General features: G+C 60.4%; 1 protein-coding gene across 1 annotated transcript; it reads left to right on the top strand.

The window, feature by feature from the left end:
- Positions 1–1,916: 1,916 nt before the first annotated feature.
- On the top strand, positions 1,917–26,563 carry LOC110588968 (kielin cysteine rich BMP regulator). The gene is made up of 40 exons (XM_044920012.1): positions 1,917–1,995; positions 4,618–4,784; positions 5,355–5,544; positions 5,633–5,709; positions 6,404–6,488; positions 8,548–8,630; positions 8,856–8,949; positions 9,861–9,943; positions 12,077–12,170; positions 12,325–12,404; positions 12,481–12,574; positions 12,882–12,967; positions 13,041–13,122; positions 13,357–13,509; positions 13,601–13,707; positions 13,784–13,877; positions 14,547–14,720; positions 14,859–14,941; positions 15,090–15,183; positions 15,299–15,487; positions 15,737–15,907; positions 17,208–17,384; positions 18,033–18,118; positions 18,380–18,470; positions 18,580–18,662; positions 18,746–18,839; positions 19,646–19,819; positions 20,072–20,154; positions 20,794–20,914; positions 21,823–21,902; positions 22,119–22,218; positions 22,733–22,821; positions 23,162–23,264; positions 23,354–23,496; positions 23,807–23,979; positions 24,060–24,171; positions 24,269–24,370; positions 25,125–25,289; positions 25,715–26,021; positions 26,124–26,563. The coding sequence occupies exons 1-40, from the start codon at positions 1,917–1,919 to the stop codon at positions 26,372–26,374; spliced, it is 4,893 nt and encodes a 1,630-aa protein (XP_044775947.1). The 3' UTR covers positions 26,375–26,563.
- Positions 26,564–27,251: the final 688 nt, after the last annotated feature.

Genomic DNA, 27,251 nt, shown 5'->3' with positions numbered 1-27,251 from the left:
CTAGCCAGAATGCCCTCTTCTAAAGAATGGGCTAGGTGTTGGTCGGGATAGCCGCATCTGGCAGAGAAATGTGAGGCCTGTATTCCAAGCCTGACACTTGTGTGCATCCCTGATCCCATGCTCACACTCCTCCTCTGCCAGGGACCCCATTCCCCCTTCCCTTGGCCTTCCCGGGGGCATTCCACGAAGGACCATGTTTCATTTATTGCTATATCTCTGTATCTGGCTCGATGCCTGGCACAAAAGAGACTCACAGTAATCGCTCACGGTGGAACTCAAATGTCTCTCCAAACTCCCTTTCCTTGGGGCCTTGGGTTTTTATTTCATAGAGTGAGTTTTCCAGAAGCTGCTCTACCTTCTCTTGAAGATAAAGAATGTGCTCTTTCTAGCCACTGATTCACCCGAGCTTCATAAAACACTTTATAGGGGGGTGCTATTAGAGCGACAGGTCACAGCTAAGAAAAATTAGCCACTGGAAGTTAAATGACTTGCCTGAGGTCACCAGTAGAAAACATCGTCAGACCCAGGATTTGGTCTGGCAGCTCTCACCAGAGTCTGCTCTTAGCCTCTGCCCCACCCAGTCTCCCAGGGGACCTGCCTTATAACAGGCACCATTTTCTTCAACTCTGGTGGGATGAGAGCTGCCACTTCTGGTTTCTTCTCTGGCCTGGGGGCCCTAGCTTTGCCCTGCTCCTGTGAGCCCAGCTCCAGGCCTGCAGAGGCCAGCTCTCAGCAGTGGCTCACCCCGCCTTTCCCCTTGCTGTCAACTGCACAGGAACTTTTAGGGGTCCACTCTCTTGGGGGAGATGCTGCCCTCTCTTAGGGTGCCTGGAGAGTGGGCCGGGAGGGGAGGGGGACCTTTAGCCCCTGCCTGGGCTGGGGGGAAGGGTGCCTTCTGACTTGCTAGCTTTGACAGCTGCGAGGGAGACTGCTTTGGCAGGATTCATGGCTCCACCTTCTATGTCCCTTTGCCTGTGAGCTCGGGGGCCCATCCCCACCTCCCCCTGCTTCCCAGCTGCACTGAGGAGTTCGTGGCCAGCTTTCCTCACTTCCTCCCTTTGGCCCCCTCTGCCTGCTGAGCCCCACGCCCAACCCTGCCCCCAGTCCCTGCTGCCCACCACCCCCTCCCCCCCCCCATCCCCAGGCCTGACTTTAGGGACTGGAAAACGGGCTGGGACCAGGCAGCAAAGGGAGGCCTTGGCATTTGGGGCCAAGCCTGGGGTTAGTGGGGTGGACAGGGGTGGTGAGTAGAGTCTGGGAAGGAAACACATAGGTGGACAAAGGAGGAAGAAAGCAGGAGACCTTGATCTCAGCAGCCTGGAGCAGCATCTTTGCTGCAATTTGTTATTTACTGTTATTTACACACTTAGCATGTGCCAACCACTACCCTATTTATATACTCTCACTGCCAGTCTATAAAGTAGACATTAGTTTGCAAACAAACTGAGGCACAGTTAGGGGTCTGCCTAAGGACACATGGATTTGGCTAAATAGGGTTTTTAACCCAGCCCCATCCTCCTGTAAGCAAGAAAGAAGCTGAACTGGGAACCCCAGGGCAAACGGAGTAACCCCAAGGGAGTGGGGGGGAGGCAGGAAAACCAGCTGTCCCAGGGCCTCAGACTGATAAATTTGTGTTTCTTGTCAGGGTCTCCACCAGGGACCATACGCAGGAGAGGGTCCCAGCTTCCTGCAGGGTTGAGGCTGCTCCCCGGGCGCTGCCCTCTGCCACAGGGCTGGGGTCAGGACGGCGCTGGGCTCGAGGTGCCCATCGGCGAGGCGCGCGCCCCCGGGCGGGTTGACAGACTCCAGAAGCGCTCCTTGAACAAAGACTGGGTGGGAGGCGGCCTGGTGTGTCCCCACCCCGCCTCCCCCAGCGCCTGCGGAGCTGCGACCACAGACAGCGAGGCGGAGCGAGCATGGCGGGGCCCCGGGCCGCTCCGCTGCCCCTCGTCCTGCAGCTCATCAGCCTGGCCCTGGTCTCGGCGACCGGCGGAGGTAAGTCGGGGCGCCGAAGGCTCGGGGGCGGCTCGGCGGGACCCCGTTTTCTCACTCAGCCCAGCCCCAGGGAAGGAGCTGGGGCCAGGCTGCCTCTCCCGACCTCCCGCCGCGGGGTGCGAGCGCCTCCCGGGCCAGCCTGAGTCCTCCCCGTCGGTGGAGGAGCCCGCGTGGGGGCGAGCACGGAGGCTGGGGCCTGGGGCCCGGGGCGGGGGGCGGGGGGTGCTTCCTGCAATGGCTCGGGAGGAATTCCTGCAGGCAGCGGTGGGGGAGAGGCTGCCCTGGAATCTGGGAGTCTGAAGTTAATTATTTGTCTTGAGAAAGCGGGGGTGGGGGGGTGGGGAGGCCCGCTATGGGAGCTGACTTTGAATCTGTGTCTGGCCTTCCGTGGGGGGGGGGGGGGGGGGGGGGGGGAGGGGGGGGGGGAGGGGCTGGGCGGCGGGGGGGGGGGGGGGGGGGGGGGGGGGGGCAGGCAGGAATAGACGGGGCAGTGCAAGGACTAGGCAGCTGGCTGGGGAGAGGGGAGCCGAGGACAGTTCCATGGGGAGCAATCAGGCTCTGTGAAACAATCTGGAGCTCTTTCTGCGGGTCTCTCCAGGCAAGGGACTGGCCCTGTCTTCCCGGAGGGTCCCAAAGGACCCCCACCCTCTCCCTGACTCCCTTATTGTGCTGCTGAAGTAGACCTGGAGGTGTGGCCTGAGAGGAGAGACCGTGGGGGTGGGGGTGTCAAGCTGGGACGGAGGGTTTAAGATGCTGAGCCCTCGTCTTCAGCTGCCCTGCAGAGGGTGGGGAAGAACGCCACCTACAGTAGCCCTACCGAGTTCCAGGTGACAGGATACCCGGCTAGGGAGGGAATGGGAATGTGCGCAAGAGGCTTGGGTACCGGCATTTGTTGGGGCGTTAGAACCTGGATGTGGGGAGTAGTGGGGCAGGCTGAAAAGACGGGTGGCATTTGCAAAAGGTCACATTTGGACTTGCCGCTTCAGATGTGTGATTTAGAGAAGTGGTGTCAGGTGGAGGCAGGGAGGATGGCTCTGACTTCAGCCTCCTGAGTGGAGCGAGGGGAGAGGGCTGGGGACAACTGGATAAGACCAGAGGCTGATGGGTTGGGGGGGCACAAAAGAGGGAAACCGAGCCCCAGATTGATATCAGAGTCCCTGGGGATGGCAGCAACAAAGCCAAGGAATTCGGGCCAAAGCAGGTTTGGAAGAAAGAAGACAATTTAGGTTTCAAATGCGACTCTCCAATCCCCGCTTGGGGGAGTGGGGGTGGGGAGTGGGTGACATAGTCCCCTGCCTCACAGGACTAGTGTCTATGAGAAACCCTTTTAGCCACCCCAGACCTGGCCTCATAATTTGCTGCCTCTGTAGGGAAGACCCTCCCCTCTCCTTCCTCCTCTTCCTCCTCCAGACCCTCCTCTGCCCACCCCCACCCGGAGGAGGGATCTGGTCTATGGGAGGTCTGTGGAGTGAGCCTACACCACCCCCCCCCCCCCCCCCCCCCACCCCCCGCCCACCTACGGTTTTCACTTTTCTGACTGCACCGGAGGGATTCAAATGAGGTGGAAATGGCTGTCCAACCCCAGGCCTGAACTCAGAGGAACCCCCTTCTCTAACATAGTGTCATCAAAAACCAGGGTTAGGCTGTCTTTGTTCCGCCTGGTGCCTTGAAAGCTAGTGGGGGCCCTGCTGACTCCTTCCCCAAACCCTTCAAGAAATGCAGCCAAGTTCCACCTTCTGGAGCTCCCCCTGCCCAGTGTGGGGTCCTGTCTTCCAAACCCTGCAGGGGAGGAGGGTCACCCTGGGCCCCACCTCTGTCCACCTGCCCACCCCCCTTTCAGGGAAGTAGAGTTGGTCTGGGACGGTGCTGGAGGGAAAGCGTGGAAGGAGGAGAAGGCGAAAGGTGGACAAAAGGGACCCAGACCAGCTTTCCCAAGTAGCAAGGACCTCTGTCAGATACAGACTGTGAGGTCCCGATGTGGGGTCCCGCGGCCCCGCCACCGCGGGCCTGGAAATAGAGGCAAGGCTGGGGCGGGGTGGGGGTGGAGCAGAGGGAGGAGCCGCCCCGCCCCTCGCTGTGCACACGCTCGGGTAACAGCGCCCTCGCTGACTGGTGAGGACGGGCAGTTGGAGGGCCGGGGGCGCTCACATGGCCAGCTCCCTCCCCTGCACTGCAGCCCACGCTGGCCGCTCCCAGCCTGACTGGTCAGCTCCGCAGGCTCACCCTGGCCAAGACCCTGCGCACATAAAGATGGGGGACCCTGACCCGCTCCCCATGGCTGGAGGCCCCTGCAGCATATGGGAGGCTGCAGGGAGGCCCCGGCCTAGATACTCTCCCCATGGCCCCAGCAGGTCAGGGTCCTGGGGCTGATAGCCGACAGAGGTCCTTGCTACTTGGGAAAGCTGGTCTGGGCCCCTTTTGTCCACCTCTTCCCTTCTCCTTCCACGCTTTCACTCCGGCACCCTCACAGACCATATCTCCTTCTCTGGAAGGTGCGTGGGCAGGCGGACAGGGGTGGGGCCCAGGGTGCCCCTCCTCCCCTGCAGTGTTTGGAAGACAGAACCCAGGAGACCTTGTCAGTCCCTCACCCACAAGCCCACCTTGGATTCTTCTCCCCTTCAGGTGGGGTCATCCTCAGGGAGCCCCCTGAGCTTGCTGACATCCACGACAACGGGCCGCAGGGGCCGGCCCTCGCCTCGGCCCCTGCTGGGGCCCCCCAGGAGCAGGGGCGCCCCCTGGAGGAACGGCTGGGAAGGCTGGAGGCCCAGATGACGGCGCTCAGAGAGCAGGTAGCGCGAGAGGCCTGTGGGTGTGTGCGGGGTAGGGCAGGTCTTGCGTCCTTAGAGGAAAGAAGGGTTGGGCTGGGGGGAGGGCGGCGGGAACTGTAAAATAGAGTTTGGTTTTTAAATGCACACGGAGAAGTTCTTATATGAACGGTTCTTAATATTGATTCTTCCATACAAATGAAGAATCTCCAGAGTACTGGTTTTATCAATTTAGATGTTCATGTCCTTTCATGTATTTGGCCAACACTATGGAGCACCTACTGTCCGTAAGGCCTCATCAGAAAGGATTTTGGATGGATAAAGGTCTTCGATTGTTGGGGAGAGGGGATTGGTCCGCTTCTGTCCAAAGGAGAGGTCTGGAGGCCCCGGGCTCCCCTACGAGCCTGTCCAGACTCCAGATCTTGAGAACTGTGGCTAAACTAGGTGCTGCCTGGAAGGGACCCACCTGTGCCTGGAACAGTCAAATTGCCTTCTCGCTCTGCTCAGTCTTCACACCCCACATAGCTGCCGGATGTGTCGGATGGGGCGGAGCTGAGCCAGCACCTCCTACCTTCCCCTCCGTCTTTCCCCCAGAACAAGGAGCTGCAGGCGAGGGTGAGGCGGCTGGAGTCCTGTGAATGCCGCCCCGCTTCTGCCCAGTGCTGGGGACTGGGGCGGGCCTGGCCCGAGGGCGCTCGCTGGGAGCCCGACACCTGCACAGCCTGTGTCTGCCGGGACGGGGCTGTGCACTGTGAGCCCAAGCCCGGCCTGCCCCATTGCCATGGTGAGTGCCACCCTATCTGCCTGCCAGGACCACCTGGGCACCTGGGGATGGCCGTGAGGGCCTGAGTGATGGCCTGTTTCCTCCCCAGACTGCAGCCACAACGGTCAGGCCTATGGCCACGGGGAGACCTTCTCCCCAGACGCCTGCACCACCTGCCACTGCTTGGTGAGTTCCCGTGACCCACCTGCATATCCCATACCTGTCCCCCTCACCTGCCTCACTTAAGTTACCAGTCACTGCAGCCTCGTGTGCTGGAAGTTGAGTAATGGGGTCTGCCCGCCCCTCCCCCAAAGCCTTTGCCACCAGTGGCTCCAGCTGATTCCAAGTGGCTCTGTTTTCTGGAGCTCAACCCCCCCACACATACACATGGTGGGGGGCCCCCAAGCCCGTCTGATTTGGGCCTGGCAAACAGTGGCATGGAGGGCAGAGGGGATGGAGCTGCTTGTCTTCCTACATCACCCCCTCACCTGTGGACCCTCCCTGTCCCTGCTCATCCGTCTGTCCCTGTCACCTACCCGCCTGGTCTCCCTCACTTGGCTCCACATCCACCTTCTTCCAGCTTTTCCCTCCTCGCTCCTCCATTGAGGAAGCTCTCGGTTCCCTTCCTAGGACCTTTCCATTCTGGGAACTTGCTGGCACGGGGAAGAGATGGTTCCTGGGGCTCCAGAGAAGCAGGAGATGATGGGGGTGGGGGTAGGGTGTCTCTCTTCTGCCCTCGGACTGAGGGTAGCCCACGTACCCTGAGCCGCCTCGGCCTCTTGCTCCTTCACTGTGTCGCTGCCGAGGGTGAGCTTTCGGGTGCGGAGGCCAGGCCCTCAGAGTTCTGACGCCGCGCAGCCACCTGTCGGCTTCCCCACAGGGAGGGGCCATAACCTGTACCCAGAAGCTGTGCCCAAGGGGACCCTGCCCGGAGCCGGGAGCATGCTGTCCGCACTGTGAGCCAGGTCAGCCCCCCACCAGACCCGGCCCCACCTCCTGCACTCATTCTGGGGGCCCCCAGAGCCACCGTGTGCCCCCCCGCCACGTGCCCAGAGGGTGCCTGCCCACTCACTCTGGCAGTGGTTCGGGGAATTCAGAACCGAAGCATAGCCCGCAAATACGGACTCTGGCCTGGGACTGAGCCAGAGCCTCTGTCTGACCTTTTTCCTGCCCTCAGGGGGCTTCTAACCTAGTTGCGAAGATAAACTGAAAGCTAATACAACACAAGATTTAAGATCCAGTGACCAGATTCAAAGAACTATAGGAGGGCAGTGTGTGGTTAGCTGCCGGAGGAGATGGTGGGAAGGCAGGGGTCTCCACTCAAGACTGTGTTGGGGCGGGTCATCTGAGCCGCACCTTCAAGGGAAAGTGATTTCAGCGGAAGGAGACAGTACTCAATGGCCCTTCGGGCACAAGAACAGGGTGGGGAGAGGTGCGTTGTAGGAAATCAGTCTGGAAAGGCCCAGTGGGAAGAGCCTGCTGTAAGCCTTGCAGCTTGGACTTTCTTCTGGGGGCAATGGGGAGCCACTGAAGGCTGCAGAGCCAGAATGTGGCTTGTTCAAAGGAGCGTTGTAGGAATATTCATCTGGTTTGGGCTAGATGCGAGAGACCAGTTAGTGGGCTAGCACAGTAGTCATCTAGGCATGGAGCCAGGGAGTCAGGGATGGCAGTGGCTGCAGAGGGAGGGAGGGGTGCTTCTAAAGCACGGGCGACTGGTCAGATCCCGGGGAACAGTAGGAAGCTAGGAAGGCAGTGGTGCCAGCGATGTGAAGAGAAGTGGGAGGAGATGGACGCAGTGGCCCTGCTGAGGGACGTCACTAGCTCGTAGTCAAGGAATAGGGTTGTCAGATTTAGCAAAGAGAATACGGGATGCCTTGTTAAACTGGAATTTCGCACATAAACAACACACACTTTTTTAGTGTAAGTACGTCTCCTGCAATATTTGGAACATACTCATACTAAAAAGAAGTATAGATTGTCTATATGGAATTCAAGTTCAACTGAGCATCCTATATTTTATCTAGCAGAATATCAGCTGGTAGTGTGAAGGGTGGGTCAGGGGCTCAGGGGACCAGTGGGTCTGGAAATGGAGCCCGGGAGTCTTGGCCCGAGATGAGGAGGGGAGTATCTGGAGCTGATGGATCTCAAAGACAAGGGACACACACGCACACACGCACATGCCCTCACGCAAGCACGCCCACACGCACGCACACACGCACAGAACTTTCAGGATACGAGGTGCCTTGAGGCCACTGCTAGCTCGTATATCTTCGGTGGAATTTTTTGAAAAGGCACCCTTTCCTCAACACTTCTATGGTAAAATAATGGAAATCTACTGATTATGTTTGAGTCAGACACTTGACTGCCATCTGCTGGAAAGTTGTAGGAAGTATAAAAATCTCCGGTTATCGCCTGAATGGTGCCCTTCGATGTGGTACTTGTGGGAGCTTTTGCTCCAGTACTATGGGTCTCTTACACGGGGGGGCCTGGCCCCGGTTTTACAGGCTGCCCCGGAGGCCACAGGGCCAGGGAAACGTGGCATCCAGAGCCCTGTGTCATCTGCACCTGCCAGGTAAGGGAATCAGAGCCCAGGCCCGGCCACCACGCACATCCCTGATGCTCGGCATACCCCCGGCCTGGCAGTGCCAAGCCCAATCTGGGGGCCAGACAGAGCTGCTGCCGCCCCCCAGGCGTCGAGGCTGCAGCCTGCTAGGCCCCCTAGGCCAGCAGAGTAAGTGAGCGTGGGCAGTGGAGAGGGAGGGAGGGCTCAGTGTCTGCCCTGCAGGCAGGGACCGTGCGGTGCCAGGGGCCCTCATGCTCAGAGCTCAACTGCCTGGAGAGCTATACCCCGCCTGGGGAGTGCTGCCCCGTCTGCCGGCCAGGTGACCTCCTGCCCTGCCTCGCCCCTCCACCCCCTCAGCCCCCGAGGGTCCAGTACCTACTTGGGGTCATGCCTTCCCTTGGGTGATGTCCACTCACCCTGCTCTCTGCTGACCAGCCTATCATCCTGGCAACCCTCCCCAGGCTGTGAATATGAGGGGCAGTCCTATGAAGAGGGGGCCAACTTCCTGTCCAGCTCCAACCCTTGTCTCCAATGCTCCTGCCTGGTAAGTCCCACCGCCCCCCCTTTGTCCAGGCCCTGCTCCTCCTTATTCACTCGCTGCCCCACCTTGGGCCACCCCTGCTGCCCTTTCATCCCCTCATGTACCTTCCAAGACCTGCTGCCAGTGAGGTTTCCCTCCATCCCGGCCCTGTGCCCCACCCCCCCGCCGAGGGTGTCGCACCCTTGCCCACCCCGCGCTCTCTGGGAGTCAGCTATCTGTGCATTACAGAGCGGCCTGGTTCGCTGTGTGCCCATGAAGTGTCCGCCCAGCCCCTGCCCTGAGCCGGTCCCAAGGCCTGGGCGCTGCTGCCCGACCTGCCAAGGTAGGAGCCCTGACCCTTCCCTGGTGGAGCTCCCGGCGGGGAAGTCACGCCATTTCTTCCACAGCAGAGCTCATTCCGCTGGCTCTGACCTGGGCGGTTTGGTCAGTGGGGGAGCGATGCCGGGTCAAGCCTGCTCTGGAGCTGAGGTGTCTGGGCTCAGATTCTGCCCTTGCCACGTCATGGCTGTGTGCCTCTGAGGGAGTTACTCCGTGCCTCAGTTCCCCATTTGTGAGGTGTGGATAATGACAGTCTATACCCTGATAAATGTTGACCATTATTACCTACTCTGGGCACGGAGGACAGAGGCGGGCCCTCGGCGCGGACAGCTAGAGGGTGATGCTGAGTCGCACACCAGTACTACCGAAAAGGCAGGATGAGGATCAGGTGCCAGGCACTGTGGAAACTCAGAGGAAGGAGACCCAATCCAGCCTAGACACAGGAAGGAGAGCGTCCCGGAGACAGCGTGTCCTGAGGGAGCCCTCAGGATAAAGAGCAGTTAGCTATGTGATGGGAGGAGTAAGGTGGAGGGCATCCCAGGAAGAGAGGACAGCTTGCACAAAGGGGTGGGACTGACAGTGTGAGGTGGGTGTGTGTTGGGGGGAAGGTGCAAGCACACACGAATGGCCAAAGCCTGCAGTGGGAGATGAGGGGAGGCCGAGGGCAGGGGGAGGAGGGCGTGGCCGCGCTGGGTCCTGGGAGGCCTGGAAGGGCAGGCTAAGGAGCTGGGGTCTTACCCTGTCTGGGGCCCTGGGAGCCCCCAGGAGTCTAGGCAGAGGTATGACGTGGTCTGGTTTGAGCTCAGGAGAGAGCCCCCCCGAGGGCATGTGGAGGAAGGTGGGGGCAGCCTGAAGCCGGCAGCCAGGCGGGCTGCCACCAGGCTTCCTCTCTGCCCATCTTCACCCCCACCCCAGGCTGCACGGAAGGTGGCTCTTACCGGGAGCATGGCCAAGAGTGGACGGCCCCTGGGGACCCATGCCGGATCTGCCAGTGCCTGGTGAGCCCCGCCGCTGCTCCCACACCCAGGCCCACCATATTCATTCCTTCATTTCACTGAGCACGTCCCATAGGCCCTGGCAGGGGACAGAGGTGGAGAAGACCTGATCCTGGGCTCTGTGAGGTGGGGGGTTGGGGGACCGGGCTGTGCCTGTCTGTGTGCCAAGTTCTGAGCATAGCAGGTGTGCAGCACGGATTTGTGAAGGTACTCAAAGAGCTCACAAGCTCCAGGAGTGAGACAGGGCAGGATAGGACAGGCAGCAACAGCTCCCGGGAGAGAGAAATGCAGATTTCCTCGAGCCATCTAGAACTGGGCTGTCCAATCTGTAACCTACTGCGTGTGGCCACTGAGCCCTGGAAATGGGGCCATCCAATCTGAGATGGGCTGGAGTGTAAAATGTGCACGGGATTTTAAAGACTTAATACAAAAGAAAGGAATATAAAAGATCTCATTAATACTCTATGTTGATTGTATGTTGAAATAACTGTTGGATATATTGAGTTGAATGGAATATCTTAAAATTTAGTTTTATCTGCTTCTTTCTACTTTTTGAAATTTGACTACCAGAGAATTTAAAGTGACTTGTGACTTGTGTTATGTTAGCACAGATCTGGAAAATCTTCATGGGAGGGATGGGTTTAGGTCTTAAAGGGTGAGTAGAATTTAAGCAGGGAGAAATGAGGAAAGACATGCCAGGTGCTATAGACTGAATGTTTGTGCCCCACCCCTACACAGCCCAATTCATATGTTGAAATCCTAACCCCCAAGGTGCTGGTATTAGGAGGTGGGGCCTTTGGGAGGTGTTCAGGTCTCGAGGGTGGAGCCTTTGTGAAAGGGATTAGTGTCCTTGTAGAAGGGACCCCAGAGAACTAGCTCCTCCCCTCTTCAGCCATGTGAAGACACATTGAAAAGACAGGTGTCTAGGAACCTGGAAGCAGGTCCTTACCAGACACTTCTGGCACCTTGCTCTTGGACTTCCCAGCCTCCGGAACTGTGAGAACTAAATTTCTGTTGTTTATAAGCCCCCCCAGCCTATGGGATTTCACTTCAGCAACCCAAATGGTTGCACCCACCCCCTCTGCAAGGATGTGCTCCCCCTCCCTGCTCGCACGGACCACCCTCCCCAACACCTGTGAGAAGAGTCATTGGCTGTCCACTTATGGGACTGGCCGTGGGGGACCCCGATGCAGGTGTGAATTCAAGGGGTGGGGTCTGGGTGGGAAGGGCCGTGGGGGGTAGCAGCAGCTACAGTCGGATTGCCAGCTTCCAGAGGTGGAGGTCACACCAGGCACCGCATCTCATTACATTCCCATAACAGGCTATGGGGACAGAACTATATTTTTTTAAGATTTTATTCATTTATTTGAGAGAGAGAGCACGAGCAGGGGGGAGGGGCAGACTCCCTTCTGAGCAGGGAGCCCGATGGGGGGCTTGATCCCAGGATCCTGGGATCATGACCTGAGCCGAAGGCAGACCCTTAACGACTGAGCCACCCAGGTGCCCGAGGACAGAACTATTATTGTCTTTTTTCAGATGGGTAAACTGAGTCACAGAGTGCTTCAGTAACATGCTGGGTTATACATCTGTATTAGTTTTCTAGGGCCACCATAACAAAGTAGCACAAACGGATTGGTTTAAACAACAGAAATGTATCGTCTTGTGGTTCAAGAGATCAGAAGTCCAAGATCAAGGTGTCAGCAGGTTTGGTTCCTTCTGAGGGCTGTGACAGGGAATCTGTTCTAGGCCTCTCTCCTAGCTTCTGGTGGTTTGCTGGCGATCCTTGGCATCCCTCGGCTTCTCCCTTCATCTTTGCGTGTTGCTCTCCGTGTGTGTGTGCGTGTGTGTGTGTGTGTTCAAATTTCCCCTTTTTACAAGGACACAGTTATTGGAGGGGCCATCCCACTCCTGACCTCATCTCAATTAATTACATCTGCAATGACCCTGTTTCCAAATAGGCCACGTTCTGACATGCTGGGGGTTAGGACTTCAACATGTGAATTTGGGGGGGACACAGTTCAACCCGTAACAATATCTAATAAGTGGATCGCAGGGACTCAATTGCTGTTTCTGCCACGTGACGGAGCTCTAAAGGCCCCTTCCCCTGCCCCTTCCGCCCCCTCCGCCCCCTCCCAGGAGGGCCACGTTCAGTGCCGCCAGCAAGAGTGCACCAGCCTGTGCCCGTACCCTGCGCGGCCCCTGCCAGGCACCTGCTGCCCGCTGTGTGATGGTGAGTCGGTGAGTGGCGCCTGGGGCGGGCATTCAGAGAGCTCACGGACGGCCCAGCTCGGGCTCCCACGAAGGCTGGGACCAGGACGTGCAGCAGTGTGTGTGTGTGGGGGGGGGATCCTGAGGAGGGTCTGAGGCACCCTCTCCCCCAACAGGCTGTTTCCTAAATGGGCGGGAGTACCGCAGCGGAGAGCCGGTGGGCTCTGGGGACCCCTGCTCGCACTGTCGCTGCGCTGTGAGTGTGGCTGCCTGGCAGGGAGGGCCTGGCTCCCGGGCCTGCCTCTCGAACGCTGACCAGGCCCTATCCGCAGAATGGGAGCGTCCAGTGTGAGCCTCTGCCCTGCCCACCTGTGCCCTGCAGACACCCAGGCAGGATCCCTGGACAGTGCTGCCCAGTGTGTGACGGTGAGCTGGGGCCTCGAGTCACCTGGAGAGGGGCAAGCACTGGCCCCAGGGAGGCTCAGGGGTGGGCTCAGGCGTTGGGACCTATAGGAAGCCCCTTGGACTACAGTACGGGAGAAGGCCTTGATAAGCCTAAGCTCCTGTCACCACGTCCTCACTCCCCTTCTCATGGCCAACTGGGCCCCGGGATCCTGGAGGTAGGGGAGCCTGGCACAGCAGGGTGGGCGGTGGCTGCCTCGAGGTGGTGTGAGGCTTCGCCGGCAGCCTCCAGCTCTGTCCCCCGCCCCGGTCCTCCTGTCCTCCAATCCAGGCTGTGAGTACCAGGGACACCAGTATCAGAGTGAGGAGACCTTTAGACTCCAAGAGAGTGGGCGCTGCATCCGCTGCTCCTGCCAGGTAGCCAGTCCCGCCCTCTCACGCCCCAGATCTGTGTCAGCCCTTGAGGACCCTTAGCCAATGTCCCTCCTAGGCCGGCGAGGTCTCCTGTGAGGAGCAGGAGTGCCCGGTTGCCCCCTGCACGCTGCCTGCCTCTGGCCCCCAGCTCTGCCCAGGTAGGTGTGGGGAGGGGGGGAGGGAGGAACAGCTTCACAGGAGGGCTGCGTCCAGCCGCTGCAGATGGAAGGGGTTCCTTCACAGGGAGGGGGGCACTGCCAGGCCCACCAACCAGTCCGGTGTGTGTTCGGAGGCCACCGTGGGGATGGCAAAGCCAAGGTCCCGTGGTCTGGGAAGGTCAGGGATGGCTGGAGGCGTCCAGGTTGCCCTGGTGACAGCCCCCCTCGCTCTAGCCTGTGTGCTCGATGGAGAGGAGTTTGCCGAGGGGGTCCAGTGGGAGCCTGATGGTCAGCCCTGCACGGCCTGCGCCTGTCACGATGGCGTGCCCATGTGTGGGGCGGTGCTCTGCTCCCCAGCCCCCTGCCAGCACCCTACCCAGCCCCCAGGTGAGTGCTCCACCCGGATCTGGCTCTCTTCCCCCCCACTTTGTCCAGCCCACCCCGGCTCGCCGGGCTCTGATCAGTCTGCCCCACCCAGGCGCCTGCTGCCCCAGCTGTGAGAGCTGCACCTACCAGGGCCAAGTGTACGCCAACGGGCAGAACTTCACAGACGCAGATAGCCCTTGCCACGCCTGCCGCTGCGAGGTACCTGCCCGGGCTTGCGCTGCCCTGCTGAGCCCCTCCTGGGGCCCACCCCCATTGCCCTCTCCCCTGCTCCCAGGAGGGGACTGTGAGATGCTCCTTGGTTGACTGCCCTCCCACAACTTGTGCCAGGCCCCAGAGTGGACCCGGCCAGTGCTGTCCCAGGTGCCCAGGTATGTGCTTCTTGCACCTGTCTGGCTTGGGGGCCCTGGACCCAGCTCTCCCATGGCCCCCTGGGCTCACCAGATACCTTAGAAAGCAACAGCCTTCCGAATTGTTTCCAGTCGGACACAGCTTGGAACTCTCTGGAACTCACAGAGTATGGGCGGGAGGCAGAGTAGAGATTTGTTTATCCCTTCGTGTTACTCTGTGATTCTTTCCTTCCATTCTGTATTTCCTCTTCCAATCCCCCCACCAGTCAGATATATTTGCATATCTTTCTGTATAAAGCAGGTTCATGCAACAAACATTTGGGTCTGGCATGCGGAGACTGGGTGCTGGCATGCAGTGTGACCCGAGTCCTGCCCTGGTGGAGAGTCGTGCCAGGGTGGGTATCACAAACACACGCACCTGCACACATGAGCTCCCTGGCTCGTCCCCCTCAGGGGCAACACATGTGCCCGCACGTAAATGGCCTCAAATACACACACACACGCACACACACACACAAGCGTGTGCTCAGAGAGCTACCCACGCCTGCCTACACAGACCCTCCTCTCGGGGCTTCCTTGTGGCCCTTCCTCAGTGGCTCCGGACCCCGAGGATGGCTGGGCACCTGGCCCAGCCCTAGAACTGTCAGGCCTTGCCGCCACTCCCGCCCCTGCCCCCGCCCCAATGCTCAGACTGCATCCTGGAGGAACGAGTGTTCGTGGATGGCGAGAGCTTCTCCCACCCCCGAGACCCCTGCCAGGAGTGCCAGTGTCGGGAAGGCCATGCCCATTGCCAGCCTCGGGCCTGCCCCAGGGCCCCCTGTGCCCACCCGCTGCCTGGTCCCTGCTGCCAGAACGACTGCAATGGTGAGGTGGATGGGATGGGGGCTGGGGGGTGTCTCCCGGGATGGCTTGGTCCCCTCTATGGGCTTTTAGGGCTGCAAGGGCGGCATACCCAGGGAGGAGTAGGGCCCCTCCCGGGCCTACAGCTGCCCCATCCTCCAGGCTGTGCCTTTGGTGGGAAAGAGTACCCCAACGGAGCGGACTTCCCTCACCCCTCCGACCCCTGCCGGCAGTGTCGCTGTCTGGTGAGTCCGCCCCCGCCCCCCGCCCGGGTGAGGAGGGGCGGGACGTGGGACACCAGGGACGCGGTGCCCCAGGGTGGCCGCCAGGAAGCGCGGGCATCTCCTCTGCCTCCCGCCGCTAACCGGGCCTGGCGTGGTCCCCCCGTTGCAGAGCGGCAGCGTGCAGTGCCTCGCCCGCCGCTGCCCGCCGCTGCCCTGTCCCGAGCCGCTCCTGCTGCCCGAAGAGTGCTGCCCGCAGTGCCCCGGTAGGAGGCGCCGCCCTCGGGCGGATCCGGGCCCGCAGAGAGCGGGGAGGGCGGGGAGAGCGGGGAGCCTCCGCAAGCCTCTCCCGGGAGCCCTGCCGCGCGCTCTCCCCTGCAGCCGCCTCCTCCGGCTGCCCGCGGCCGGGCGGCGGGGTCCCGGCCCGCCACCTGGAGCATTTCTCCCTGCCCGACGACCCCTGCCGCCGCTGCCTCTGCCTCCACGGCTCCGCGTCCTGCCAGCGGCTGCCCTGCCCGCCTGCGCCCTGCGCCCACCCGCGCCAGGGGCCGTGCTGCCCCTCCTGCGCCGGTAACGCCTGGGCGGCGCCCCCACCGCCCCCGCCCCCTGCTCGCTCCGACTCTGCCCCTGAGCCTCGCCCTACCTGGTGCCCTCTTACTCCGCGTCCCCCTCCCTCCAAGCCCACCCCTCCTGCGTCGGGGTTCTCACTAAGAAGGTGGAGGGGGGAGAGGGGGACAGTGCCCAGCCCGCAGGGCCTGGGAGGCTGCGGGCCTGGCAGACAGCCCCGGCTCCTGCCCTCCTCGCTTCCCCCCGCCCCAGGCTGCCTGTACCAGGGGAAGGAGTTTGCCAGCGGGGAGCGCTTCCCTGCGCCCAGTGCCGCGTGCCACGTCTGCCTCTGCTGGGAGGGCAGCGTCAGCTGCGAACCCAGGGCCTGTGCACCTGCTCAGTGCCCCTTTCCCGCCAGGGGTGATTGCTGCCCTGTCTGTGACGGTGAGGGCCAGGGGACTGTGGGGATGAGGGGCTGGGAGGGCTGGGTCGGCATCACCCTTACTGCCCTAGAGTGGGTCCACAACATCTATCACATAATAACAAACACTGGACTAAAGCCTGGTGCTGCCAGGTTTTAGTCGGCCTGCCGCTGATGCTATTTGGATATGTGACCTTGGACAAGTTACATAACCTCTCTGGGCCTCATTTTTTTTTTTTAATTAAAAAATACATTTTTAAAAATGTGTATTTTTGTAAAATACACATAACATAAAATTCACTACCTTAACCATTTTTAAATGTAACTCTAACTTCAGCTCCTGTAAACAAGAGACGGTGGAACAGGACCCAGTTCCCCAGTCTTTGGTCACCCTTGTACTATCTTCGCAATATTGTTACATACCCTCGACCACCTATAATTTTATTTAGTTAACTATTTTTCTTCAAATTAACTTTTAAATTTAAATGTTTTTTAGAAAGGAGTTTTTATATCATACTATAAATGAATTCGATTTGCCAGGAATGAAGAGTTCCATAAATACTAATACAGTTAAAAATAAAACATTAAATTTGAGTCAGGCACTTTTGCCTGCCAAAGCTTTGAGACTCAGACTTGCCCTCTTTTTTTTTTTTTTTCCTATTAAGACTTTATTTTTTTCTTTACGGCAGTTTTAGGTTGACAGCAGAAGTGAGAGGAGGGTACAGAGATTGCCCACATACTCCCTGTCTCAGTACCTGCACAGCCTCCCTCATTATCAGCACTCCCCGCAGGAGGGGTGCATTTGATGAGCCAACCCTGACACATCATTATCACTCGAAGCGCCCTCTCTTTTTAAAAAAAGAGGTCAGCAAGAGTCAGAGAGCTGCTCGGGTCAGGCCGCCACCACTCTGGGATCCCCTCCCCGTCCCTGATTCATCAGAGGGCTGGAAAGAGTACTGGGAAGAGGATACCTTGAACCATGTCTCTTAAGCCATCTCGGGCTATCTCCAGCTCTCCTCAGCTTGGGGACATTGGTGCCTTCTGGCTGGGCAGTGGCCTGCTGAGTATTTAACTCTAGGGACAGATACTGTGTGGGTCTTTCCCGGTAGATTGCAGGCTGAAGGGGGGAAGTCTGAGCTTCGGCCGGTCCCCCCACCCCAGACTCCTCTGCCCCCCTTCCCCTGCCTGGCTCGAGCCCTCCCCTCCCCCCAGTTGGTGTGTCTTTGAGGCCCCAGCTCAGGCCCAACTGGACTGGACTGGACTACCGCTCACCTCTCACCCTTTCTGCCTCTGCCTTGCCCCTCCCCGTCCTCTCTCTCCAAGGTTGTGAGTATCTAGGGGAGTCCTACCTGAGCAGCCAAGAGTTCCCGGATCCCCGAGAGCCCTGCAATCTGTGTACCTGCCTCGGAGGCTTCGTGACGTGTGGCCGCCGGCCCTGCGAGCCTCTAGGCTGCAGCCTCCCGCTTACCCCGGCTGGACACTGCTGCCCGACCTGCCAGGGTAGGACAGCACCTGCCCTTCCTGCCCCTTCTGGAGCTCCCAGGCGCCCAGAGTCACCTGGTCTCACCACCGTCAGCCCCACAGCAAACCCATACCCTGTGCTTTCCTCACACCCCACCTGTGCCCTCCTGTCTGTCCCTGCTGTCACCTCAGACTCACGGTTGTGCTCATCAGATAACTGGGCCTCGTGCTTCCAGAACTTCCTGCTCTTACACTGTCCCATCGCCTTCCTAAAATGTCACATCAGCAGACTCAAACATATTCGAGGGCTCCCATGCCCTTGAGTCAGCAGTCACGAGAGGCAGCTTCCTACCCTCCTGGCTTCTTTTGCCCATGATCGGGAGCCCGGGCCACCTCGAGCCTTCATTTCCAGAAGTGCCCATATTCCTCACCTCTTCCCTCAGGCGGCGCAGACCGAAACTTGCCAGCAGTCTTTGATCCCAGCTCCAGTCCTCAGCCCCCTTCATGCCTGCTGGCCTCCCCACTCGCAGCTAGCCGGAGGCTCTCCTCCCACCCTCACCTTGCTGGCCTCGGCAGGCCGCACCTAATGTCTCCTCCAGCCGTGGTGGAGGTCCCGGGCCCAGGCGTGCATGGCCGTGCAGGGCTACGTGGACAGATGTTCTTTGACTGCATTTCCTCCCCTGCCAGGATGCCTCTATCATGGGGTCGCTGCAGCCCCCGGAGAGACCCTTCCTGATCCACTTGACCCCGGCTGCTCCCTCTGCACCTGCCAGGTGAGGCGGCCTTTTGGAAACCTGGTAACTTTTCATCCCTTGATCCTCCTCTCTGACCAGGAAGACCTTGTTTCCTCCACCCCCGTCTCCTAGGGTACCATCTGGTGGAAGAGGCTTGGATTCTGGTCTCCCGGGCCAAGGGAGGGAGGTCGGAGCCTGGCAGGCTCAGTAGGGACAGCCCGCCCTGGGGCCATGTGTAGCCTGGTTTGAGGTTGTGACGACATGGAGTCCAGAAGTGGCAGTGTGACCTCTCTCCCCCAGGAAGGTTCCATGCACTGCCAGAAGAAGCCATGTCCTCCAGCTCTCTGCCCCCATCCCTCTCCAGGACCCTGCTTCTGCCCTGTTTGCCACGGTGAGCTGCCTTCCACATGCCACCACCCCTCCCCCCCCCGTCTGCCGGGCCTGAGGTTGGACAGGGCAAGGTGGCACAGCCCCTCACCCAGGAAACGTGTTTCCCACAGGCTGCCTCTCCCAGGGCCGGGAGCACGGGGACGGGGAAGAGTTTGAGGGGCCCCCAGGCAGCTGTGAGTGGTGTCGTTGTCAGGTATGGTAGGGAGGGGGCAGAGCCGGGTGGGGACAGGGCCACAATGCCGCTGGGGCTCCTGGCCTAAAGGGCATGTCCCGCAGGCTGGCCAGGTCAGCTGTGTGCGGCTGCCATGCCCTCCTCTGTCCTGCCCACTCCAGGTCACGGAGCAGGCCAGGTGCTGCCCTCGCTGCAGAGGTATGCCCGGCCCCATGTGGCTGCCCCCTTGCTTTTGCCACCCCCCCCCCGCCCTGATGCCCCGTACCTGCCCCACCTCTCTCTGCTAGCTCTCCCCTGGCCTCCTGCTCCCTATCCACCTGCCTGGCCCTCCCACCTTGCTAGTCTTCAGTTCTTCCTACTTCTCCCTGCCCCTGGCCTGCCCGGACCATCACCCCCTCAAAACTGCCCCCTTCCTAACCACACTCTATTCATCCTCAAAATAATGACGATTCACATTGGTTGAGCACATCCCGTCTGAGCTCAGCACTTGACACATACCTCATTTAACCCACACACTATCAAATAGGTACTATTATTATTCCCATTTTACAGATGAGAAAAGCGAGGTACAGAGAAGTAACATAACTTGCCTGGGGTCATGCAGCTAGTAGGTGGCAGTCAGGATTTGCATCTTAGCCATCTGGGTCTACATTGTTACCTTGGGCACATGCTTAGGGATGGAGCCTTTCCTTCTTTCCGCATGCATTTATTACACACCTACTGCATGCCAGCTACCATTGCTGGTACTGGGCTACTATTTGTTGTAGCCCTTGGTCTAGCAAGCAAGCAGACATGGAATGGGATAAGAACCCAGGTGTTCTGACCCTGAGCCAGAGCCCTTCCCCTCCCCCACACATAGGAGCTCTGCCCCCCCCTTCTCACCGCCTCCCTGCAGATCCCCCTCCCAGCACCCACATGCCCTGCCAAGCGCCCAGGGTTGGGGGCACAAGGGCATACAGGCAGAACCAAGCCTCAGAGCTCATCCCTGCCCACCTGGGACACAGGTTGCCTGGCCGATGGGGAGGAGCACTCTGAAGGCAGTAGCTGGGTGCACCCCCAAAGCCCCTGCTCCTCCTGCATGTGCCATGAGGGCATCGTGACCTGTGCTCACGTCCAGTGTGTCATCGCCTGTGCCCGGCCCCACCAGGGGCTCAACGACTGCTGCCCTCGATGCTCTGGTACTGGGAGCCTGGGGCTGGCTGGGGGAAGGCAGGGAGGCGGCACCCGCTCAACATCTCCGTCCTTTGTACTGGGCTGGGCGGCAGAGCCGGGCTGTTCTAGAGAAGTGACCCCCATTCCTGCACACATGCCAATCCCTGGAGCTGGGGGGCACTGCGGGGGCAGAGAATCCCACCCCCTGGCATTCCTGCCAGCCTAAAGCCTCCCTGGTCGTGTTCTGCTCCTACCCCCACCCCCACCCCCGCCCCAAGACTGTGAGCATGAGGGCCGCAAGTATGAACCCGGGGAGAGCTTCCAGCCTGGGGCAGACCCGTGTGAAGTGTGCATCTGTGAGGTGGGTGACGGCAACGCTGAGGGGTGGGGCACCATAAAGGGGGCAGCCTGGACCCTGTGGGGCATGAGCACTATGGGGGTCAGAATGTGCGCCTGTGGCCAGGAGGTGAGGCAGGACTTGGGGTGAAGTGAGGAGCTAGGCAGGGCCAGGAAGTGTGGGGTGGGGAGGGCGCTGAGTGGGGGGGTAGGGGTGGGGGGGCAGTGGGAAAGCCCTCCTAGCTGGAGTGTAGGGTGGGTGTATATGGGAGGTAGAGGGAGATACGTGGGAAGCAGTTGGGGGGGCATGTTAGGGAATTCCATGTGAAGGCAATGGCGAGCAGCTGTATGATGTCCCATGTCCAGAGACTTGGCAGGGAGGAGGGAGGATGGCATGAAAGTGCAGGAGGGTCAACGGTCACATGAAGGGTCAGGCCTGAGTAACAGGAAAGAGAAGGGGACATCACCTCTGGGAATTAGGGCATGGGGTGAGAAGCAACCTGGGGAGACGGTGAGTCTCTGCAGACTGGACTTTAATCTGCCCAAGACACATCCAGGGGGAGGTGCAGCAGGCAGATGGAAGGGCCTGGAGTCCAGCGAAAGAGGGTGTCTTCTCGGCTTCCAGGGCCTGAGACCCACCCCCTTTGCTCACTCATTTTTGTAGCTGCAGCCTGAGGGACCCCCCAGCATTCAGTGTCACCGGCGGCAGTGTCCAAGCCTGGTGGGCTGTCCCACCAGCCAGCTCCTGCCCCCTGGGCCCCAGCACTGTTGCCCCACTTGTGCCCGTGAGTCGCTGGGGATGGGGTAAAGAGGGTAGGATGGCCACCCCAGAGTGACACTGGAAGAGCCACCCAGCTCTCCTCTGCAGCCCAGCCCTCCCCCTTTCTTGAGTCCAGTGGACTATTCTGGAAGCCCATGCCCTGGCAGGGGAGGGCTGCAACCCCGCAGGGGGGAATTGGGGATCCTTGACTCTGAAGCCAGTTTGTGGAGCATCTTGCCCAGCAGGTGGCGCTGCGGAGCGGGAGTTTTGCCGGCCCGCGGGCTTCTTGAAAGCAGCAAAGGGAGACCAGAGGGGCTCCAGAGGTGGGGAGCCGTTCTTACCAGCACTTGCTAGGATGTGCTTCAGGGAAAGAGAAGAGGACTAACATTTATTATGCATCTACTGCATGCTAGACACTGTACTCGGTGCTTTGAATAAACAGTATCCCATTTAATTCTCAGTTGCCCAGTGAGGGGTATTATTGTTCCCTTTTACAGATGAGAAAACGGAGGTTCAGAGCGGTTGGTTAGTCTGCCCAAAATGGCACAGGCACTGAATGCTGGAGCCAGGATTAGAACCTGGAGTACCTCCCTGGCTCTCTGGGCTTCCTTGTGCCATTCTAGCCGGGTGATATAAAAGGAAGTAGCAGAGGGAGCAGGCGAGGCATCCTGATGGTCCTTAGTGACCTGAGGCTAAGGAAGCCACACCCTGTCCATTTCCAGGCCCTCCACCCTAGTAGTCTGCGAAGTTCTTTTCAAAAAGTCCCAACTTTTCTTTGCTGACCGCAGAAGAAAGAGGACTTCTCCTCTTGGAATCGGCCCTAGGGATAGGAGTATGCCCTAGGACTAAGAAGTCCGGGGACACAGTGGGTGAGTGGGCTTTTGCCCCCTGCTTCCCCCTTCTCCCCCCAACACGGAGTTCTTGTCTTCACAGAGGCGCTGAGTAACTGCACAGAAGGCCTGCTGGGCTCCGAGCTGGCCCCGCCCGACCCTTGCTACACCTGCAGGTGCCGGGTGAGCCTCCTGCCCCGGGGACTCCCAAAGCGCTCTCTTCCTCCACTGTAGGCTGCGGCAGCAAGCCCTCTCCTGCAGTGGCTCCAGGCTCCCCACTCACCTCGACATCCACCCACTTACCTTGGATATCCTATCTGGCCTAGTCCTGCTCCCTACTACACACCCTGCTCCCTCCCTGCTGGTCTCTACCAGTGGTGTTCACATGCCCTTCCCCAGGACCTGACATGGCTCTGCATTCACCGGGCCTGTCCGGAGCTCAGCTGTCCCCCATCAGAGCGCCATACCCCCCCTGGGAGCTGCTGCCCCGTGTGCCGAGGTAAGTCAGCCTTGACCGGCATCCTCTGAGCATGAGCCCAGGGGGGAGACAGGAAGGGTGGCATCCAGAGTCTATGTGGGCAACCTGGGGTCTATACTCCAAATGCAGGCTTCATTCTTTTGTAGAAATGAAGGGTTACTCATTGGGGTGCAAAAGGTAGAGGAAATCAGGGAATGAAGTCTGGATTCTCAAGGCCTCGCCTGAGGCTTGTCGGTGGGCTCAGGGACCCCAGGCCCACTGGCCAGGCATTGCACTGAGCTGGCAGCCAGCCCATGGGAAGCCGGAGGTTTCCCAAGAGCCTCTGGCTCTTTGGGCTTCCAGGACCCTCTCCTCTTCCTGAGCCCTGGGGTAGGTCTAGTAGGTCATCTGGATACCGGATGAAGAAACCGACACCATCAGGGTGCTCGTGGAATGGTGTGGGCACTCCCCTGCTGTGGGCCTTCAGGGTGAGCTCCAGAGAGGAGGATGCAGTTGGAAGGACAATGCTCCCCCATCCTCATTTCTCCCTCCTCAGAATGCGTGGTGGAGGCTGAGGGCCGGAGCGTGGCAGATGGAGAGAGCTGGCAGGACCCTAGCAACGCTTGCCTTACTTGCACCTGCCGTGTGAGCTGGGGGTCGTAGGGTGGGCATGGGGTGGGGCACAGGGCCTTACAGATGGGTGGATAGAGAGTCTCAGGACACTGGACCAGTGACTATGGGGTCTTTGAGGTAATTAGAAAAAGGCGCCCCCTCTGAGAGCGGGCAGCGGCGTCCGTGGGCTGGGGCAAGGAACTAAGGGCTGGATTTCATCCCCCACTGGAACGTGACATGGGTGTTCTTGTGGGGCAGGGGCAGAGAGAAGGGGCTGCTCCCTCAGACTGTGACCCAGAGGGCCCCCAGAAGGGTGAGGCCAGGGCCCCCAGGCCCTGCGGGAGGTCCCTAGAGCAGTGACATCTGTCCTCAGCGGGGCCACGTGCAGTGCGACCTGGAGGAGTGCCCCGCCCTCTCCTGCCCCCACGGCTGGGCGAAGGTGCGAGAGGCCGGCCGCTGCTGTGAGCGATGCCAAGGTGCCAGCCAGAACGATGGGGGTTGGGGACGAGCGAGACCTCAGTGCGAGGGACGGGCAGGTGACCCTACCCCGCTCCTGTCGCCTCAGCCCCCGCCCAGTCGTGCGCGCACCAGGGCCGGGCGGTGGCCTCCGGGGAGCGCTGGGCCGTGGACGTTTGCACCACCTGCTCCTGCGTGGCCGGCACGGTGCGCTGCCAGAGCCAGCGCTGCCCGCCGCTCTCCTGTGGCCCCGTGAGTGCCGCAGTCCAGGGCGGGGGTGGGTGAGTGGGCACGTGGCACCGCCGTCCGGGTGAGACGAGGCGGGAGGAAGGAGGGAGGCAGGGCTAGGGGGTAGCGGCCGCCGCGCGGTGGGGCGGAGGTACCCGAGGCCTGCAGTTCCAGGCATGGCCACAAGGGGGTGCCCTGAGCCCGCTCGCGGTGAGCCCGGAGGCCGGAGTCCGAGTCCCCGGAGACTCCCGGGCGATCCTCGGTCCCGGGGAGTCTCTGCGTGGGGCACGGCGGGGAGGGCGATGTGTCTGACGGGGCCTGGGGCTGAGGCCAGGACGAGGCCCCCGCCCTGAGTCCCGGCAGCTGCTGCCCCCGCTGCCTGCCTCGCCCCGCCTCCTGCACGGCCTTCGGAGACCCTCATTACCGCACCTTCGACGGCCGCCTGCTGCACTTCCAAGGCAGCTGCAGCTACGTGCTGGCCAAGGACTGCCGCGGAGCGGACTTCAGGTGCGCTGCCCCCTCTGCCTTCCCCCAACTCCCCACACCTGTCCCTGCTGACCGCGGCACCTGGGCCTCTCACGCCATAGCGTGCACGTGACCAACGATAACCGGGGCCGGAGGGGTGTGGCCTGGACCCAGGAGGTGGCGGTGCTGCTCGGAGACGTGGTCGTGCGGCTGCTGCAGGGCAGAGCGGTCACGGTGAGCAGAGCCGAGGACCCGGGGAAGGTGGGTCCCGCGCCGTCCGCGGTCCACTCGTCATTCCCGGCGTCGTCCCCCTCCCGCCTCCCTCCGCCAGGTGGACGGGCGCCCGGTGGCCTTGCCCTTCCTACAGGAGCCGCTGCTGTACGTGGAGCTGCAGCGACGCGCGGTGATCGTGCACGCCCAGCCGGGGCTCCAGGTGCGCCGCCAGGGCCAGTGGGGGTGTGGGAGCCCCGGACCGGTTCAGGCGTCTGTATCTGGAGAGGGAGTGGGAATACCAGCTAGGTCCAGGGCCACATCAGGCCAGGGAGGTGAGAAAGTTCGGCTGGATTCTGAGGGGATCTTGGGATTCTTGGGTGCAGCGAAAGGAGTTCTGAGCCTAGTTTCTAATCTTGGTTCAGCCACCAACACAGTGGGACTCTTAGGCCAGTACCAACTGCCTCCGGGCCTGTTTTCTCATTGGTAAAAAGGGGGAAATGTTGGGGGGGGGTGTCATCTGAGGTCTCCTAGGCGACTTCTGAGATTCCTTCCAACGCCCATGTCAGAGAGTAAATTTCTCCCTGCCTTCAGCAAGAAGTACAGTCTGTAAATTCATAAAATAAGGCTTGTCTGTACTTCTGATCTGGACTCGAATTGTGCTTTATCCTCTGTAAGGCCCTAATGCCCACGAGAAAGTGAATCTCTGGAAGTGGGTGTGCATTTCACCAGGGGCTCAGCTCAGGGTTGCCAACGGGAGAAGGTGCCCTCCTGCCAGTGTGGTCAGCTCTTCATGTCTTCGCCGGGGACTCACACAGCGTGGGGCAACTTGGCTTTGGCCAGAGCTGCCTCCTCTCTGTGGGGGGCCTCTCTCCACCCATTCTCCTCCCCTCCAGCAGGGAGGGTGCTGACAGTGCCTGGGGCCAGGACGGGGTCCCTACCTTTCCCCACTCCCTAATGCCAGCCTCTCTGCACAGGTGCTGTGGGACGGGCAGTCTCAGGTGGAGGTGAGCGTGCCTGGCTCCTACCGGGGCCAGATGTGTGGGCTCTGTGGGAACTTCAATGGCTTTGCCCAGGATGATCTGCAGGGCCCTGAGGGGTTGCTCCTGCCCACAGAGGCTGCCTTTGGGAATAGCTGGCAGGTGAGTGGCACAGGAGCTGGGTGGCTGAGGGAGGCACAGTTGAGTGGGAGTCTTAGAACAGCCTGCTTATATGGAAAGCCAGGGGATCACTGAAGGGCTTTGCAGCTTCAGGATGATTTGGGGTCATGGTGCTGGGGGAGGCAGGACGGCCTGTTGAAAGAGGCATCATCTAAATCCGCAAGCCCTGCCTTGCCACTCACCGGCTGTGTGAGCTTGGATAAGTCCCTTACGTGCTCTGGGCCTCGGCTTGTCCGTCTGTAAAAGGGGGACAAGGAGAAAGTGGCCGGTGCTTCCTTTGCTGTTCTTGTAGGGAGGTTTTTGAAGCTAAACCAAAATATTTGGTGGAAAGTGTTTTGAAGAACGTAGCACACCAAGGTCAGCTTGCCAGGGGATGCTGTCACATCAGGGTCACTCTTCCCGCCTAGGTCCCAGAAGGGCTGGGACCTAGCCGGCCATGTTCCAAGGGCCGCGAGGTGGATCCGTGCAGGGCAGCGGGTTACCGAGCCAGGCGTGAGGCCAATGCCCGGTGTGGGGTGCTGACGTCCTCCCCGTTCAGCCGCTGCCACGCTGTGGTGCCGCCGGAGCCCTTCTTTGCCGCCTGCGTGTATGACCTGTGTGCCTGTGGCCCCGGCTCCTTGGCCGATGCCTGCCTCTGCGACGCCCTGGAGGCCTATGCTGGCCACTGCCGCCGGGCGGGGGTGACGCCTGCCTGGCGGGGCCCCACACTCTGCGGTGAGGGGGCAAAGCCCAGCGCGAGTTGGGGAAGAGGGTGGCACAGAGGGCTCGGGTCTGGACGGGGTGCCCCCGTGACCCTGCCTTCCCCTCCACCTGCAGCGGTGGGCTGTGCCCTGGACCGCGGCTTCGTGTTCGATGAGTGTGGCCCGCCCTGTCCCCGCACCTGCTTCAACCAGCACGTCCCCCCAGGGGAGCTGGCAGCCCACTGTGTGAGGCCCTGCGTTCCTGGCTGCCAGTGCCCCGCAGGCCTGGTGGAGCACGAGGCCCACTGTGTCTCACCCGAGGCCTGCCCCCCCATCCAACTCACTGGGGACCAGCCCCCCAGACCTCTGCCCGGCCCCAGCCAGTAGCCTCAGGGGGCACCCGGAGCCAGGATGACACCAGGACTCATCGGGTCAAAAGCGTCCCCTTGGAGAACGGCTCCCGCCGCGGCCAGAGCTGTGGAAAGAGTGCCCTACCCAGGCACCGGGAGCCTGGGCCTTTGTCCCACAAAGACCTCACTGTGTTCAGTCAGAAGCAGTAAAACTGGGGGCTCTCCCACGGCATACTTGTGTGTATGTGTGTTTTCTCCTGGTGCTGGGATGGCGGCGTGGGCTGCTTGGAACATGGGGTCCAGTGGTTCGGTGTCCCCAGCTGTGGGAGCTGAGCCCTGGATCTTGCTCATCACGTCTTGCACCTGCCTCGGCTGCCCCCACCTGCCATACCCTGGGGTTGCCTGGGAAACCCTGCACTGGATGGAAGGAAGACCTAGATATCTTGGTCTCAGCTCTGTGCTCACACTGTGTCGCAAGCGTGGCCCATGGTCCCTCAGTGGTTCACGTGGAATTCTGTGGGGGCTGAGGAGCACAGAAAAGGGGCTCAGTCCTCACATGGCATTCCCTTTCCTCTTGACTTGGGGGATACCAAGTGCTAGGTGTCTCCAGGGCCGCTCTAAGAGCTGGTGACAGGGACATGCCCAGGGTGGGGAACTGGAGACACAATAGACCATGATGAAATATGGATACATGCGCACACACATACACACACACTCACACGCACATACACACACTCACACATACATGCACGCATGCACATGCACACTGTGCACACACCCCCTTAGAAACCCAGGTAAACATGTGCAGCACGTGCGTGGCCCCTGTGTGCATCCACAGCCACACCCAGCCTGGATGGACACGTGAGCAGGGGACATCCTTGTAGAGGAAAGAACATGGGTTCGGAAATAGAAAA

This window comes from Neomonachus schauinslandi, chromosome 12, assembly GCF_002201575.2.
Source record: "Neomonachus schauinslandi chromosome 12, ASM220157v2, whole genome shotgun sequence".
Lineage (NCBI taxonomy): Eukaryota > Metazoa > Chordata > Mammalia > Carnivora > Phocidae > Neomonachus > Neomonachus schauinslandi.
Note: the sequence above shows the minus strand (reverse complement) of the source record. Positions and strands in the feature narration are given on the sequence as shown.

Excerpts from the sequence above, each read along its gene's own strand:
- LOC110588968 (XM_044920012.1), top strand. The coding sequence starts at position 1,917 with ATGGCGGGGCCCCGGGCCGCTCCGCTGCCCCTCGTCCTGCAGCTCATC. Across the intron at positions 6,489-8,547 it reads CTGTCCGCACTGTGAGCCAG|GCTGTGAATATGAGGGGCAG; the intron begins GTCAGCCCCCCA and ends AACCCTCCCCAG. Across the intron at positions 22,219-22,732 it reads CTGCTGCCCCGTGTGCCGAG|AATGCGTGGTGGAGGCTGAG; the intron begins GTAAGTCAGCCT and ends CTCCCTCCTCAG.